Here is a 17,029-nt window from a genome sequence, read left to right as displayed (position 1 = left end):
CGCATCACCGGAGCAATGCAACACCAGCTGGGAGCTCCCCTGCCGTTCCCCTCTTTGTCTCTATGGAGGGGAAGGAGCTTAATTAACGTCTGCAGAGAGCGTGTAAGGCGCGATGTAATTGCTGGGTATGATTATCAGTGGAGCAGAGGGTGCTCAGCAGGGTGGGAGGGGGAGGCACAACCCACCTCCTTTGTATGAATGGGGCATAGCTGAGGGAGCTCCGTTCCCTGCAGCGGGGAGAGCCGTGGAGCTGCAATGGGACTGATGCACATCCACAGCTCAGTGCAAGGCTGCAAACTGCACCTGTGTCCCTCCAAGTGCCATTAAACATGGCACAGCTGAGAGTGGCAGAGCTGCAGCCCCAAAGCTGAGGGATGTTAAGGACTCAGGAGGGGCTCTCTGTCACCATCCCCACAGCCCCACTCTTGGCTTTCTGCACTGGCCAAGCAGAGTTTTGCAGCACATGGTGCATGGTGACAGCGAGTGGCCGTGCAGCCATGGATGGGTTTGGAGAGTGGCCAGTGGCCAAGCGAGGTACAGAAATCCTAAATCATACCATACAACGACAGCTACAGCTCCTATTTTCAGGCCGTGCTCAGAGAAGGGGAGGGGGCTGAGGAATGAACTTGAAAAGAACAGCAAATGTGAAACAGATGCTGAGAAGCGCTTTTTTGTTCTTGTTTTCCAGGCGCAGAGTTGTGAGAGCCTGGCTGGGAAGGGCAAAGCGAGGAGGAGGAGGGTGGGGGGTGGCCATGGCACAGAGCACTTGTGCAGCCACGGCACTGCCATCCATTTTGTGCTCATGGGAAGCCATCACGATCCTCCTGCATCATAGCATTGCCAAAGGGGTGGCTCATGGAGGAGGGATGCGGAGCCTACAGCTGCAGCATGTCTCACCCTATGCTACCAGGAGGCCACATCCATGTCAGGGCAGAGCTGTAGGGCTCAGCTGCCCTGGAGGTGCTGTAGCAGTGCAGTGAGCTGCTGCCATCTGCATACACTTCCCAATGTATGGGGTGTTCAGGCTGGGTGTCCCCCATGTGAAACCCTCACAGTCCCACCTTGGAGCTTGGCACTGCTGGCCAGGGGTCAGTCTGACCTGAACTATACCCGGTCAGCATCTAAAAATGCAAAATACAGGGGAAAAAAAAACATTCCCTTTGAAGGGCAGGAAATTCTTTTTGACTTGGTGATTTTTGAATACAAGTCTGTCCTCCCCAGGGGCAGAGGGATGCTGAGGCAGTTTGGGACTGGGCACTCTTGATTCTTCAATCCAGTAATGTCCCTCTGTCCCAGAACAGTGCTGGCTGTCAAACACTCACTACTGAATAACTTCAAAACCCCCAACACCCAGCAGGCTGCAGCATCGTCCTTCCTACCATCCAACCTGTGGGATGACGTGGATGTGAGATTTTCCCTGCTGCTGCTTTTGATGCACCTCCAAAATTCATACTGTGAGCTGCCGGCATGGGGAGCCACAGCCTGGAGCTGGGACGTGCAGCAGCATCACCAACAGCAGGGCATTGGGATGCCCAGGAGTGACACTGGGAGGCACTGGAGTGTGCCCAGCCTCCTGCTAGCCCTGCATCATGGGCCTCTGATTGGAAACTGGAGTGTGCTCCAGCCATGAATGATGCTCATAGCCTTTTTTTTTCTCTCTCTCTCTCTCTCTTCTCCCCCCACCACTGTACTTGAATGAATTCAGCAAATAGAAGCTAAAAAGGAGGGGGAAAAGAGTGAGCAAAAAATCCAAGCAGATTTAATTTTAGATAGGGAATGGAAGCAAAGTGGCTGCAGTGCAAAGAGGGGAATGCAGAAACCCTGCGGCTGCTTTGCTGTTAGTTATTTATAGGGCATCATTGGCCCTGTGGGGAGCTTGTCCCAAGCTGGGGGGGTCAGTGCTGGGGCTGCCCCAGGGCAGGGGGGTGTGATGAGGATAGTGGGTTTGGGGGCAGAGCAGTAATGTGTAAAGATGTCCTCAAGCTGGTCTCAGTGATCCCAATTAGCCCCTTCCAGTGTGGGATGTCCCATGATCCCCAGGAAGCCATTACCTGGTGGGAAATGAAGTGGTTCATTGCAGGTTGGCAGTTTGGGGTTTGTTTGAGTTGAGATCCCCTACAAACAGCCCATACTAAACCAGCCTGGAGATGTGTCAAAACCAAGTTTCCCCCCCCAAACTGTTGTGCTCAGGGCCTGGTGCTGCTTGGAGGAGTTTGGGCTTTGGGAGGGGGGCATCACTCATTGCAGTCCTTCAGGAGTTGGAAATGAGAACCTGAAAGTGAAGGAGGTTACACGGGGAAAAATAGATGAAATGAAGCAATTCTTCCCGCTCTGATACATTCTAATTAAGGGAACTGTCACCCTTATTAAGAGGCCATTAATTCATCGTCATAATTCACCATCAGGAAAGTCAGTACCCAAAATGTGCCTGGGCTTTGGGGACAGCATTTCCCAGTCCTGCTCCTTGCTTTCCTACATCTCTTGGAAGCTGAACATTACCAACCTCCTCCTGCAGCCCCAAGTTCACCCCTGCCCGTGTCCTCTGCCCTGTTTGCTCTGTATGCTTTCACAGTGCAGAGGATGGAGAATGCTGCTCCAGGGGAAGCAAAGCCCCAGGGGCTGCCAAAACGTCCCCAGTGCTGCCTTTCTGCCAACATCACCTCCTGGTTACAGACAGCTTTTTCTGTGGAGCCTCTCATTATGCATTCTGCATGGAGGGCCTTGCATCAGCTTAATTAACGAGGTAAGAAAGACAGGACCTTTGAGGAAATCTTAATTATATTATCCATCTCACCCTGAGTGGCACCCGATCCATCCCAACACTGTTCCCAAGTTCATTAGCAATGATCTGAGATTGATTAGTCCTGGGTGTGCAGTGACAGGGACAAGGACCAGAGTTCCAGGGTGGGGACTGGAAGTGTAGATTGGGGACCAGGGCTCTGGGATGGGAACAAGGGCTTCAGGATGGGGAGCAGAGCTTTGGGATGGCAACCAGGGGAATGGGATGGGGACCAGATGTACGGGATGGGAAGTGGGGCTTTGGGATGGTGAGCAGGGCTTTGGGATGGCAGTCAAAGTTATAGGATGGGGACCAGGGATATGGGATGGTGACCAGGGCTTTGGGATGGGGACCAGGACCCTGGAATGGGAACCAGGGCTCAGGTATGGGGATCTGTTGTGACTGATAGTCCAGCAGATACCTGATGGGAGGACAGGCTCCTGATGAGCTGGGGCACATAACCAACCAGGGAAGGACAGCAAATCCCAGCTGGCCTCAGTTTGGCCCTTGAGCAGACACTGACATCCATCAGCAAACTGTGTCCCATAGCTGCATGCAGTGAGGATATCTGCGGCTGCGTCTGTAGCCAAGCATGAATGTGAATGCTGGGAGATCGCTTCCTGAATCAGAGAGGCAATCAGCAGCATTTCAGTTCCGAAGATATCTGTATCATCAAGCCAGGCACAGTAATTACTTGGACAAATTAGGCATGCATTTGCTACGTGCAACTGTGTCAGTGGCTTTTTTTTTGCTTGCGAAGCCTTGCTGCAATCTGCAAGCAGCCTCCACCACTGGGAAGGGATTGCTGCGTTTTTCCTTCTTAAAGCAAGAAGAAGCTAGCCGTTATTTTTCATCCCAATAGCTCTTTGTCCTGCTTATTGCAAAGAAAATAGCTGAGAGCAAGGAAATAGCTCCGGCTGCATCCCAGCAGGATCCGGGTTCGGTCCCCTTCGGGTATGGGACGCTGGGACCTAGGACGCACGGGGCATTAGAGGGCGCCAGATGATTGCCCAGAGGCGGACCCGTGCTCCGGCGCAGCCTTGGAGGATGCTCGGCTCTCATCAGCTGCACCAGATGCAGAAATAGCAGAGCAGCGGCAGAATGGGGTGTGCAGCCTGATGGGGGTTTGCTTTTGGGGTCTATCAGCTCAGCAAATTTCTGGCTGCAGAAGGGGAACTGGAGCATAGCCTGACACGGGTGGATGTGGCACACGGAGCTGGAGCTGGGCACAGCACCTGCTCCTATGGGGACAGCCACCCACTGCCACCCACTCCAGTGCAACCACCCCACTGCCACCCTCTCCCAGTGCCACCAACCTGCTGCCACTCTCTCCCAGTGCCCAGTGTGAGGGCCGGAGTGGCAGCATAGTGGGCCCTGATCTGGTGCAGAGGTTTCACAGAGGAAGCAATGGGGCCACATGTTGCATGGGGGCTCTGCTCTGCATGACAGCACAGCAAGGAGAAAATCTGCGCCCTGCATTGGCCAGGATCGGGCACCACACACTTCATTTTGCTCCAGCACATGAGCTGGCAGTGCCAGCAGTGCCCCACTGCTGCAGGAGCGATGGTTTTCTTCCTGCTTGTTTTCTCTCTTTTTCCTAAAATCCAATAAATCCACTCAGCTTTGTTGCTTGTGAAGTTCTAGCGAGGTGAGAAGGAGCCAATTTCACTGCATCTCTAAAAAGGTCAATATCAGCAGAGAAGGAGGAAATTCAGATTTCTGTGGATGTGGAGGAGGGAAAGAAGCAGCGAGCAGCAAATCCCCAGGGCTGTGGGGTCCCTGCAAATGAGGCCCTGAGCAACCCCATGTTTGGGGATGGGACATTCCCATTCGCACACCATAGTGCTCCTACAGGGACAGCATTGGGATATTCCCTCTCCCTGACTCAGTGGCTGAAATCTTTCACTTTGTTTTCCCCAGCTGGGAAGCAGAGAATGAGTAGAACTGTGGGACGAGCAGGAGAGCAGCAAATGGAAACAACAGTCCGACTTTATTTGCAGAGCAGGAGGTGGTGTGTGGTGCCACCTGGGTGCCCCCTCTGTCAGGGCTCTGGGGTGTCCCTGGCACCGTTGGCACTGTCACCTCCTCTCAACCATCAGCTGGGATTTGGGGACGGTGCTGGTACAGATGGCACTGTTACAGCCTCCGGAAGGGTCAGGAGTTTGCACAAGCCCTGGAGGGGTTGAGCTCTACAAGGAGCCCAGACGAAGCCTGGGCAGCATTAGGAGAGAATAAATAGAGCCCAGAGAACAGGGAACCAGGCATGTGGATGAGGACAGAGAAAGGACGTGGAGTATCTCCTGTGCAGCATCCCCTGCAACTTGCTGAACCTTGGGCTTCCACTGCTGCTGACTCAGCTCCCTTTTTAATTCACAAAGTGGAGCCAGGTGCTGGTGACTGCCCTGCTTTTAATTTCTTTGTCTGGTTGGGTCATCTTATTTGCTGTCGATAACGTTATCTGCTAGGACACTGGAAGACAGCCAGTATGAAGGGAGAAGCCCCAAGGCATTGACACCAGCAGAGCCCACAGCTCTCCCAGCCACTCCGAGTGCCAGGCACCACTCATGTGCAAAGGCATCAGCATTGCACGTGCAGCTCCTGTTTATCCCCCCAATGGCCGTGCTGGAGTTGCCCACAGTGCTCAGCCCTGCCCGTCACTGGTTCTATTTGCAGTCTCTCCCATCAGGCTCAGATGGGCCAAAGTTCACCTGTCCCACTGGTTGCTTTGCTAATTTTCCTCCATCTGGGAGCCACGTCTGCTGAAGAAAGCATCCCATCTCTGCACAGAAATGTAGTCATAAAAAAGAAAGAGAGAGAAGAAAGAGAAAAGCCCCGGATTGCCTTGGGAGCTGTCTCTTCGTATTCCAAGCATGCTGCTCAGGTCTCGTATCTGCGGTGCACAGTCCATCCCAGAGCTGCTCGGTTCACAGTGTTGGTACAATCTGCCAAACAGACGGATCAGCTAGGAGACATTTCCGAAAGATGCTGGAACAAGGAGGGGAGAGGAAGGAATGAACAGGGTGGGAGCCCACCTGGGAGAATCCCAGCCCTCCAGTGCACCTTGCCACCAATGGACTTTGTGCTGCATACCGCAACCCATTCCTGTGCCCCACAACCTATTGCTGAGCAGCACAGCCCATATACATCATGCATGGGGAGCAGGGCAGGTGCCTCCATCTCACACACCTACTTCTCTCCTTGTTCCCACAGCTGCAATTTCCCCGTGGTTCCCCTCCCTGTATCAATCCTACCTTGGCTGAGCAGCTGCAGGTTCCGGACCTCCTCGCGCACCTGGAGCTGCAGGACCTGCTGCAGCACCTCCTGCCGCTGCGCCTCGTGGGCGATGCCCATACGCTGCAGCTTCTCCCCATTGAGCCGCAGCAGCGCCCGACCTGTAAGCACAGCACAGCTCAGCAGCTGCTCAGTGGCCGTGGGCACCATGGGGACATCAGGAGTGTGTGCTTGGGGACAGTGTCAATGTGCAAATCAGCTGGGGAGCTGTGTCCATGTAATGGGAACTTGGAAGAGAAAAGGGACCAAATCCTAAGGTAGGATAGGATAGGATAGGATAGGATAGGATAGGATAGGATAGGATAGGATAGGATAGGATAGGATAGGATAGGATAGGATAGGATAGGATAGGATAGGATAGGATAGGATAGGGTAGGATAGGGTAGGATGGGATGGGATGGGATGGGATGGGATGGGATGGGATGGGATGGGATGGGATGGGATGGGATAAATAGAGTAGAACAGAACAGAACAGGGTAGAGCAGAATAGAATGGAATGGAATGGAATGGAATGGAATGGAATGGAATGGAATGGAATGGAATGGAATTGAATGGGATGGAATGGAATAGAATAGAATAGAATAGAATAGAATAGAATAGAATAGAATAGAATAGAATAGAATAGAATAGAACAGAACAGAACAGAACAGGATAGGATGGGATGGCACAGGGTAGGATAGAACAAGAAAATAGAATAGAACAGAGAAAAGGAGAAAGGAAGGGGAAGGGGAAAGGGAAGGGGAAGGAGAAGGAGAGAACAGAACAGAACAGAACAGAAGCCTGCCCCTGGCCTCCTGTATTTGGAGGTCATGGTATGGCAGTTCGAGGTGCCAGCATCAGGAGCAGTGCTGGCCCCAGCAATCACGTCCCTTGTCCCTGCAGGCAGGAGCTTTCTTTTTCTCCATTCTCCACTCCACCTCCCGCATCAGAACGCATTCTCCTGACCCCACGTGGGCTGATGGATGGGGGAAACAGGGCACCCATCAAAACCCATTAGTGCCGCTGCCACCATCCAGCCACTCTCCTTCAGTCCAGGGGCTATTAAACAAGGCATTCACAACCAGCTTTTGTCTTTGTTCCCCAGCTAATGCTTCCTTTATTTCCCACGGGAGGGCTCGCTGAGCTCTTGCATTAGGGCTTTGCATTCCTCACGGGCACAGGGCTGTGCATAGACCTGCCCCACTCCAATGTGCCCATCCCTGGTCCCAACAAAAAGGGAGCACCGAGGGTCAGGGAGGATGACGCTTGCAGCATCTGCATTGAGCAGCTCTGTGCACTACACTTTACACTCCATGGGTGCCGGCCAGCTCTGAGCTCTGCTCAGCCATGGGCTTCTGGTGATGGGACTGAGAGGTACTCTATGCCATGAGCACACAGCACTGGGGGTAGCAGCAGTACCTGTGATGGCGTGGTGGGAGAAAGCCTCCACGTAGATGAGATAGTTGTGCGGGCAGTGCTTCTTCAGCCATTTGCACACATCCTGCTGGCTCCACAGCACCACTGGCTTGGTAAGGCTGCCCAGCGTTGGGCTGGTGTGGTAGATACCATAGTGATCGCAGCCACGGCCCTACAAGGGAGACGGGAAGTGTCAGTGGGGCTCAGCACTATAGGGAGCAACCCCCTGCTATGGGACCTGCCCCATCTGCCCAGGGATGATTCCTTCAGAGGAACAGATGTGTACAGAGCCAGGCAGCTCCTTCTGTGCTGCAATGGCAGGGGGTTGGATTTCCAGGCTGGCTCCTGGCAAACTCCTCTCCCTTGTCTTGGACAGTAAGCGGATGAGGTAGGAATCTGCTGGCATCAGAAAGGTCGGCAGCACTCGGACTGCAGTGTGCCAGCTCCAACCTCTGTGTGTGAACATTGGCTAATTAAGCATGCCTAATAGAGGAGTAGAGATAATTAGTGCAACAGGGTGTCCAGACATCCCGTGATTACTAAAATGAATGGCACATCCCTGAGTGATGTCAAATGGGAGGAAGTAGAGGGTGCAAGGGTCAGGGGTGCTGCAGGGCTAAGAGAAATGCTGCATCCCACTGCCATGCTGCATCTCAGTGCCTGTGCTGCATCCCACTGCCATGCTGCATCCTGTTATCCTTGATGCATCCTGCTGCTGCTGAATCCTGCTGCCCCACTGCATCCTGCTGCTCATGCTGCACCCCCGGGCCCTGCTTCTGCTCCTGGGTTCTGGCTCTGGCTTCACTGCCACGCAGCAGTGAGCAGTGCAGGGGCTGAGCCTGCTGCTGCTAAGTGCTCTCCTCATACCAGAGATGACGGTGAGCTCCCAGCAGCTATTACTCAACTAACCCTGGGGGCACTGGGGAAGAGGTGACTGACAACCTGCAATTTCCCCAGCTAGAAGCATGCTCGAATCCACTTGCTGTTTGAGCTCCTTTTCACAAATGGGGGCCATATCCGTGCTCCAGGTTCCCGTGCTGCAGGTACAGTGCAGCCCTATGCCCTGGGTGCAGGCACTCAGTGGGAGCAGCAGGACGTGGGGATGCCTGTAATGGATGCTGGGCTGCTTTTCCGGGCTGCTGAGCAATGCTGTCTCTCTGATGAACTCTCAGCCGTGAACGGAGGCAAGCAGGCAGCAGCAATGCCCAGCAGTGGGGGTTGGATGGGGGGAGCCCACACAGCAGTGCAGGGACGTGAAGCAAGCAATTGGAGTCACCTCCACTCCCCGGGGTGTTTTCCCTTGTTTGTGGCACAATTAGAAGCTTTCTCACACCCAGACCCCACTGGGAGGCACTGAGAGGCACAGTTGTTGCCTAGGGAGCAGCCTGCTCTGTGCTGTGTCCCCATTGGGAATGAAGGGGACATGGAGGTGGTGGGGACAAGAGGCACAGGGGATGCTTCTCCCACAGAAGGGCCCCAGCAATGCCCCAAGCCTCCAGGCACCATGAACACAGGAGCCAGGTTCTGCTGCTCCCTCAGCATCCTGGCTTAACAGAGCACCAAAAGCTGCAACAATTTTGATGCTCGGGTTTACAAAGCACCAAAGATCTGTCCCATTCCTCCCCATGGCAGCACAGAGCACAGCACCAGAGGGGTGGCTGGGAACTTTGGCCTCACTGCTTCATAGCTGCACACGAGTGTCATGAAGTTCCCAGTTGTAGCCAAGTTCTGACCGTTTCCCTCCTAAGAGACATAACAAAGTCCTCTGTTCTTTTAAGGCATTACAAGGAATTCGGTTCTGGCTCATCTCTTCCAAAACCAGTGCCAACTTCCAGCTCTGAGCGGGGAGGAGTTACAATGCAAAACTCACCCTGCACAACCCAAGAACCACAAAACCCAAGACAGAAAATCCAGACCCTGGAGCTGAGCAGTACCTGTGAGCCTTCTGTGCCCGGCTGCCGCAGGAGCTTGATGGCACGGCTGCCCTCACCACGCTGGCTGCGCCCATCGTGCCAGGTGAGGCTGGTGCCAGGGCTGCGCTGCAGGCGGTAGCTGAGGTTCTCAGCTGACACTGTGTGCTCCAGGAGGCTGCGGCAGAAGCTGAAGTGAGCGGCAGCGGCAGCAGCTGCAGAGGGAAAGGGGGTGAGAAGTGTTTGCCCTGCACCCAGGACACCCCAGAACGCCCCCTTTAGCCCCATGCTGCCCATCCATATCACCCTCCCTCTCCATCAGCCCCTTGCTGGGGAGCAGCCCATCAGAAAATCCTTTTCTGATCCAGTCGGATGGATTTCAGGGACCAGCTGCACTAAAGTTGTTCCCAAAGGGCTGGAGAAGACCTGGGGTACATCAGTGGGTGCAGGTTGGCCTGGAGCTGGGGGTGTGTGGGGCACCCTGATGTGCTCACCTTTGCAACGACCATGGCCAGATTCAGTCCCTTGTCCCTTTCTGTAAGCTCAGCTCATCGTATTTTGCTTTATTGCATTGCAATGAACTCCAAAGGGTGTTAGATGCTGCTGGGGGTGTGCATGTAGAAGAGTGCAGTAGATGAGCACTGATCTGCAGCAGCATCCCCATCTCATCTGCCCCCGAACACTCCTTAAAGCTGAGCAGGAAAGCACCAGCAGCTGAGAATAACCCAGGTCTGGGAGGGCTGGAGGGGATCTGCTGCTGCTCAGTCCCAGAGGGTGCAGGGGGGAGGAGGTTTCACCTCTCCCACACACCTTTATGCAAGGGGAAGGTGGGATGTAAGTGCTGCCCGTGCAATTTATAGCCAGGACAGAAATAAATGTGTCTGAAGGCTGGATGTGTTGGATCCTGTAGGAAATGGGAAGTGAAAAGCGGAATGTCAGAGTTGGCTCCATGAGTGCTGCTCCAGCTTCAGATCAGCCTCCCAAGCCTTCTCTCGTGAGGCCAGAAAAGGGGATGGTTGGGTATGAGCTGAACAAAACTGTGAGCACCTGTGCTGGGAGAGCAGCAGCTCCGTGTCCCAGCAGTGTGGATGGCATGTGCCACACTGTGCCTCCTCCTGGCCTTCCAGTTTCAAAACCCATCTTTGGGAAACAGCAGTTTGGCCCTAAAACTTTGCTCTCGCTCAGGCTCATTTGGAAAACAAGGTCTTGCCCGGGGAGCAGGGGATTTGCAGGAAACAAATGGATTGGAGATGCATAGAGAAGCTCTGTGCCCAGGGATGGAGCTGTGCCAGGGCTGTCCCCATGGAAGGGCTCTGCTACCATACGGACCTTTAGCCAGAGGTGACCACAGAGCACTCAGTGCCATCATTGTGGCTCATGAAGGAGCAGAATGTGAGTATCTCTGCTCCTCTTGCAGCACGGCTCAAGGCAAAGCAGGAGAGACAGTGAGAGCAGATGGAAGAGAGGGGGGATGCTATGGGGGAAATGAGCCCATAACAGCAATGAGCAGGGAGAGTCGTGGTTCTGATCTGTGCTGGGGAAACCTTGCGGCCCTCTGCTCCCACATCCCAGCCCCAGGGACCTCAAGTTCCCACCATAGGCAGTGAAGGAGTGCTGAGCCAGAACCCCGCTCTCCTCCATCCTTTCCGTGTGGTTTCACCATGGTGCAGGGCAGAGCTGTCGCCTGCGTGGATGGAGTGCCAGAGCCACGGACCCTCTTCGAGCAGGGGGAGAACAGAGGAAGATCTTCCCTTCTCAACCCCGTTCCAGCAGTGCATCCCTCTCTCCCAAACAAAACGAGCCTCCCCATCCCTTCTGGATGCCGTACCGGCGCCCCAACCCCGGGCCCCCTCACCTGGCTCAGGTGCGCCCTGCGAGCCGCGGACGCTGGCGACGCAGCAGAGGGACGGGCGGCCCTGCTGCATCCCGACGGGAGGAGGGATGTGAGCGAGCGCTCGGCACCGGCTGTCACCAGCGCCGCTCCATCCCTTCCTCCCCTCATGCCTCTTCCACACCTGACTGCCTCCGCTGATTGCCTCCGTCCTTCTGCCAATAAACGGCGGCCGCACGCTCGCCCCGCATCCGGGAGCTCCGGGCTGAGCAGCCCCCGCCGCCCTCACACGGGGGGGGGGGGCACAAACCTGCCGGCCCCCTGCCCAGCATCCCACGGAGCCGCAGCCGGGCGAGGCGGCAGCCCGAGGGCCTTAATCCCACCCGCGCCTTTGGATTTGGAGAGATGGTCTGTGCTCTCCCTGAGTGCCCCCGGCTAATCCGGCGGCGGGGTCGGGGGGGGGGCTCGGCCAGCTGGCACCGAGTGAGCAGCAGTTGGGCATGGAAGCACCCCATGTGCAGGAAAAGCCATGGCAAAGCCAAGCACGGCCTTAGGACCCTGCTCAGGATGTGCAGTTCCTTTGCTCCCATTGGGCACAGGGGGTTTTCTGAATTCCCCCCAGCCCACGGGCCTTGCTCCATAGAAGGGGTGCCTGCAGCCTTGGGAATTGCTGCTGGCTCCTTTTCCCTCGGTGGCATTCATGCATTTTAGGCACCCCTGCAGTAGCACAGGGCAGGCATGGAGGCAGAGTCCATGCTGCTGCCTTCCCCTCACCCCGCACGTGGTATCTCCATATTTTTCCCCCTCTGGACACTTTTAGGGCTGGCTGCAAAGTGCTGCAGGAGCTCAGTGCAGCAGCAGCACCACTGGAGGGTGAGATGGACAAGAACCTCTTAGGAATGTGGCGATGAGACAGAAAGATGAGGATGGGATGTCTGAATGCCTGTGCATCCTTGGGCAGCGGGATCGGTACCTCCTGCAAATGCACTTTGCGCCTGCACACACGTGTTGTGCTTCCCCAGGGAATGCAGTTGCAAGTAGCTCTAGTTCATGTGTTAATGGTGCAAGGAGCATGGCACAGAGGTAGGAGGAGCAGCTTGCCATGTGCTCCCGATGCCATCAATGTCTGCCATTCCTGCCCTGCTGCAGGGACACATTTGCCATGGGGCTCCCAGGGGTGACACTGCAGCAGCAGTCGCTGGGAGATGTTTGCTTTGCAGGGAACAAAGCCCACATCGGTGTGTTTGGTGTCTCCAAGGGGAAGAGCCGTTGAGCACCAAATGGTGCGAGAGATTTTCCTACAGTCAGAGGGGGATTTGTGGCAGGGATTCACCAGAGTGCTCAGCCTGCTGCTGCTGCTGCTGCTCCTCAAGGAGAGGACAGGGCTGAGAGCTGAGCTCTCCAGGAACCACTGGGGTAGGGGAACTGAGCACAGCTCGACTCCCAAGGCAGCTCCTTGAGGGATTTGTTTCACTTTCAGTGGTGTCAATGTGAGCCACAAACCTGCCTGGTGTTGTCATTGCCCCAGTCCCCTCTGTCCCTTCACCACCATGCAGGGCAGAGCTGCGGATGGCATGGAGCCCTGGAGCCAGGGGGCACAGCGATGCTCTCTGGGATCCCCATAGCACATGGTGCTGGAAGCTGGACTTGTGCAATGTTCCTACAAACCAGCTCCTGCCCTGAGACATTCCCAAATTCCCAGATTCCAGCTGGTCCTGAGCAGGTCAGGACCAAATCCAAAGCAGAGCAATGACCCTATGGACCTCACACTCTTCAGGTCACCCCTGGGGCACACCTGGCTCAGTCCTTTGCTGCCATTAACACCATCCCATCATTTTCCTCATAATTCCCTGCTTGTGAAGGTGAAAGCCTGAGCCCCTCACATGGCTGGGGACGGAGCCAAGTGGGAAGGGAGGAGGAAGGGAACAAAAGGCAATGTCCTTCTCACAGCTGCATGTGTCGTTGTCAGTGTCTGTGCTGCTGAGGCCATGGACATTGCCAAGGGGTCCATGATCACCTTGGGACAGGGATGTGGGCAGGACAGGGTCTCCTGGTAGGTGCCCACCAGCACAGAGACACTACATGCAGAGAGTCCATTCCATGTCCCCGAGCTCTTCCCAGGTGTCCCACCCTGCTCAGCACACTGCTCCTGCCCTCGCACCCCCTCTTTCCAGCCCAATATCCCATTTCATTGGTATCCCCCAAACTGGGATTGACAGACAGATACCCACCTTCCCAGGATGGAGGGGGCAACATAGGGGAATGGCGGAGCAGACCCCCAGGATGGAGGAGGCAGCATGTGGGGATGGAGGACAAATCTTGGGGATAGAGGGCAGATTCATGGGGTGGAGAGGACACCGGGATGGGAGATGGAGCCCAGGATGGAGCGGCAGAGCCTCAGGGATGGAGGGGGCAAACCCCATGAATGGAGGGAATGGAGCCCAGGGACAGAGGGGACGTTCCACCAAGGATGCGAGATGTACACCGGGATGAAAGGAGGATCTGGGGACGGGAGGGTGATGGAGGCAGCCCCCAGGACGGATATACAACCTCCGCATTTCGGGTAGGAGGACACGAACCCCGCAGTGCACCTGAGCCCCCTCCCCCCTCCCCACCGCCGCTACCTTCCATGTCCTTGGCTTCGCCGCAGCTCATCCTCCGCTCGGAAGGGGCCGCGCTCCGGCGGGGACGGAGCCCCCGCGCCCCCCAGCGCCGCCGCCGGCACCGGGAGCTCCGGACCCGCCCCGCCCCGGTGCCCGCGTCGGGGGCGGTGCCGCTCTCCGCCACCCCCGGGCGCTCCGCCCGCCGCTCCGCTCCGCGCCGCCCCGCCGCCAGCACGGTGCTGCCCGATCCTGGTGCTGCCCGATCCTGGTGCTGCCCGATCCCCGGTGATACCTGCCCGGTGATGCTCTGTCTCCGGTGATGCTCGGTCCCTGGTGCTATCCACTCAGTGATGCCCAATCCCTAGTCCCACCCAATAGCCGGTGCTGCTCAGTTCTTGGTGAGCCCAATTCCAGGTGATGCCCGATCCCCAGTGCTGCCTGCTGATGCTCACTTCCTGTTGCCGTGCACTCAGTGATGACCCAAGCCACGGTGAGCCCAGTTCCTGGTGACACCTGATTCCCAATGATGCCCAACCTCCAGTGATGCTCAACCCCCAGTGATACCCAATTCCCAATGATGCCTGCTCTCTACTGATGCTCACTGTCCAGCGATACCTTCCTTACCCTCAATGCTCCTGCCCCAGGCTCTGCCCCTACCTCATCCAGGCACACACCCCTGGCTGCCTCCAGCCCACTCCAGCCAAGCATTGGGTTTGGTGACACATGGATTGGTTGTTGGATGGGGACCAAGCCAAGCAGGTATCTGTGCCATGCTGGGAGCACTTCATCTTTGCAAAGCATGCCCTGTCGCAGACCCATCCCAGCAGTGAGCAATGCCCTGCCCTTGTTTCAAGATCAGAAAAACTCATGTTTGTGGAATGATGGTTCCAAAATCACACCCTGTCCTCAGCAGAGAGTTCCATGGGCTGAGAGCACAGCAGGTGTGCAGCAGTGCCACTGAGCTGCCATGAGGCCGTGCACAAAAACTAACACTGCTGTGGCAGCAAAGTGGCCCGTGTTTGGGTGGCACAGGCTCATGTCTGCACACAGCACTTGTAAAAAAGCCACAAGATTTTGCAAAATGCTGTAAAAAATTGCAAAGTTTGGATGCTCACGCAGGAGCTGCTCTGGATGGGGCTCAGCTCACACTCCCCTCTGCGCACTGTCAGTGCAGCCTTTCCTTGCTCAGCTTGACCCTCTTTAAAGCAGAGCACAGACCAACCAACAGCGCACACAGAACAGCACTGAGCTGACACCACACCACCTCCCAGGCCTTGCTGTTGGCATCCCTTTTATTACCTCTGCAAGAGAGAAGCTCAGGCAGTATTGTTTATCGCAGGCATCCGACTCCTTCAAACACCCAGCAAGCTATTTTCCATTACTCTGCAATTTCCAGTTCTCCTTATGTCTCTGCACACAGAGCTCTGGAGCCCAGGCAGAAACCTTCAGAGAGCAGAACGTGTGTGCAGGGCCCTTGGCAGGGAAAGGCAAACGGTGCCTGAAAAATGTGTGCAGATTGCGCCAAGCTGTTATTAGAAATAAGCTGCTCCCATCACTTTCCCTGTGGTTTTCAGTGATGATTTGCTCTTCTCCAAGAAGGGTTTAATGTACGTGGTGGGGGGGGAAGAATTTTGCTCCTCCTCACTGCTTGCCAACAGGTTGGTGCAGACCTGCTGTCCCCATGGTGTGTGGCAATGCTGCGGGTGCGCAGGGCTGCACTCTGAGCTGTGGTTCTTCTGTTTTCAGTATAAAACTGACCCGAGGAGCTGCAAAGCCGTGCCTCTGTGTTATCACCTTGGTCCTGCTGTGGTTGAGCATCCCCCAATGTTTCTGCATTACCCCAGAGACCACCTGCACACATCTATGGGATGAACCCACAGATGGGCACTTCTTCGATGAATCAACTTGGATGAAAAAGACCTGAGAACTTGGGAATTATTGGTTTCCCTTTGGGTCTCTCAGTGAATGGCTGAGAGCTCTCGGCAGCCCAAGAAAACAGGACAGGAAAAACAGGGGGAAAGCTGTGTGTGGACCCCAAACCCAGAGCATGGCTTGGGGAGAGCAAAGTTGGTGCTCTGTGCTCTGCGCCCATTCCCATTTCCATCCCCTATCCATCCCTGTGCTCATTCCCTTCCCTTCCTCATCCCATCCCCATCCTATCCAATCCCACCCAATCCCATCCCCATCCCATCCCATCCCATCCCATCCCATCCCATCCCATCCCATCCCATCCCATCCCATCCCATCCCATCCCATCCCATCCCATCCCATCCCATCCCATCCTCATCTCATCCCCATCCCATCCCACTCCATCCCCTTCCCAACCCCATCCCATCCTCATCCCCGCCACATTCCCATCCCATCCCATCCTCATCCCCCTCCTCATCCCTATCCCTATCCCTATCCCTATCCCTATCCCTATCCCTATCCCTATCCCTATCCCTATCCCTATCCCTACCCCTACCCCTACCCCTACCCCTATCCCTATCCCTATCCCTATCCCTACCCCTACCCCTACCCCTACCCCTATCCCTATCCCTATCCCTATCCCTATCCCTATCCCTATCCCTATCCCTACCCCTACCCCTATCCCTATCCCTATCCCTATCCCTATCCCTATCCCTACCCCTACCCCTACCCCTACCCCTACCCCTATCCCTATCCCTATCCCTATCCCTATCCCTATCCCTACCCCTACCCCTATCCCTATCCCTACCCCTACCCCTACCCCTACTCCTATCCCTATCCCTATCCCTATCCCTATCCCTATCCCATCCCTATCCCTGTCCCCATCCCCACCCGCCAGCAGCCCCGCAGCAGTGTGCCTGCAGATGGGATGATTCAGCACACTCCTTATTCAGAAGATGAAGGAAGTCATTAAACACCAGCTCTCCTCCCGCTGCAGCCCAGGAAGGATAAGGAGGAGGAGATAAAAAGACTTCAGATGGAAGTTATTTGTCTGAGGAGAAACGTGGCTGATTTCCCTGGTGCTCTGCTCCCTATTGCAAACCCCAAAGCAGCGGGAGGAGGGAGTACCCATCCATAGGATAAGACTGCAGCACCCATGGGTGTCATTGGCCACAGGCTCAGGACTGGGGGGGAGGAGGGGAGGGGGGACTTGAGAGCATGGGTTGTGTTTTACTCAGAGGTTTTATAGATAAATGTAATTGGATTTTCACTCGTCACGGCCATTTTCAAGGCAGTGGTAATTATTTGACGC

At 55.6% G+C, this 17,029-nt stretch overlaps 1 protein-coding gene across 4 annotated transcripts; it reads right to left on the bottom strand.

The window, feature by feature from the left end:
- Positions 1-4,747: 4,747 nt before the first annotated feature.
- SAMD10 (sterile alpha motif domain containing 10) lies at positions 4,748-13,945 on the bottom strand. 4 transcript variants are annotated; one of them, XM_072350185.1, is made up of 5 exons: positions 13,831-13,945; positions 9,400-9,590; positions 7,469-7,637; positions 6,031-6,171; positions 4,748-5,764 (listed from the first exon to the last, which is right to left on the bottom strand). In XM_072350185.1, exons 1-5 carry the CDS (start codon positions 13,859-13,861, stop codon positions 5,742-5,744), a joined length of 555 nt encoding a protein of 184 aa, XP_072206286.1. In that variant the 5' UTR covers positions 13,862-13,945; the 3' UTR covers positions 4,748-5,741. The 4 variants fall into 4 exon arrangements, with proteins under 4 accessions (XP_072206286.1, XP_072206285.1, XP_072206284.1 ...); XM_072350184.1 differs by lacking the exon at positions 13,831-13,945 and adding an exon at positions 11,231-11,444 and having other exon boundaries at positions 4,751-5,764; XM_072350183.1 differs by having other exon boundaries at positions 4,752-5,721.
- Positions 13,946-17,029: the final 3,084 nt, after the last annotated feature.

The sequence above is a fragment of the Excalfactoria chinensis genome, chromosome 15, assembly GCF_039878825.1.
Source record: "Excalfactoria chinensis isolate bCotChi1 chromosome 15, bCotChi1.hap2, whole genome shotgun sequence".
Lineage (NCBI taxonomy): Eukaryota > Metazoa > Chordata > Aves > Galliformes > Phasianidae > Excalfactoria > Excalfactoria chinensis.
This window is presented reverse-complemented; position numbering and strand designations above follow the sequence as displayed.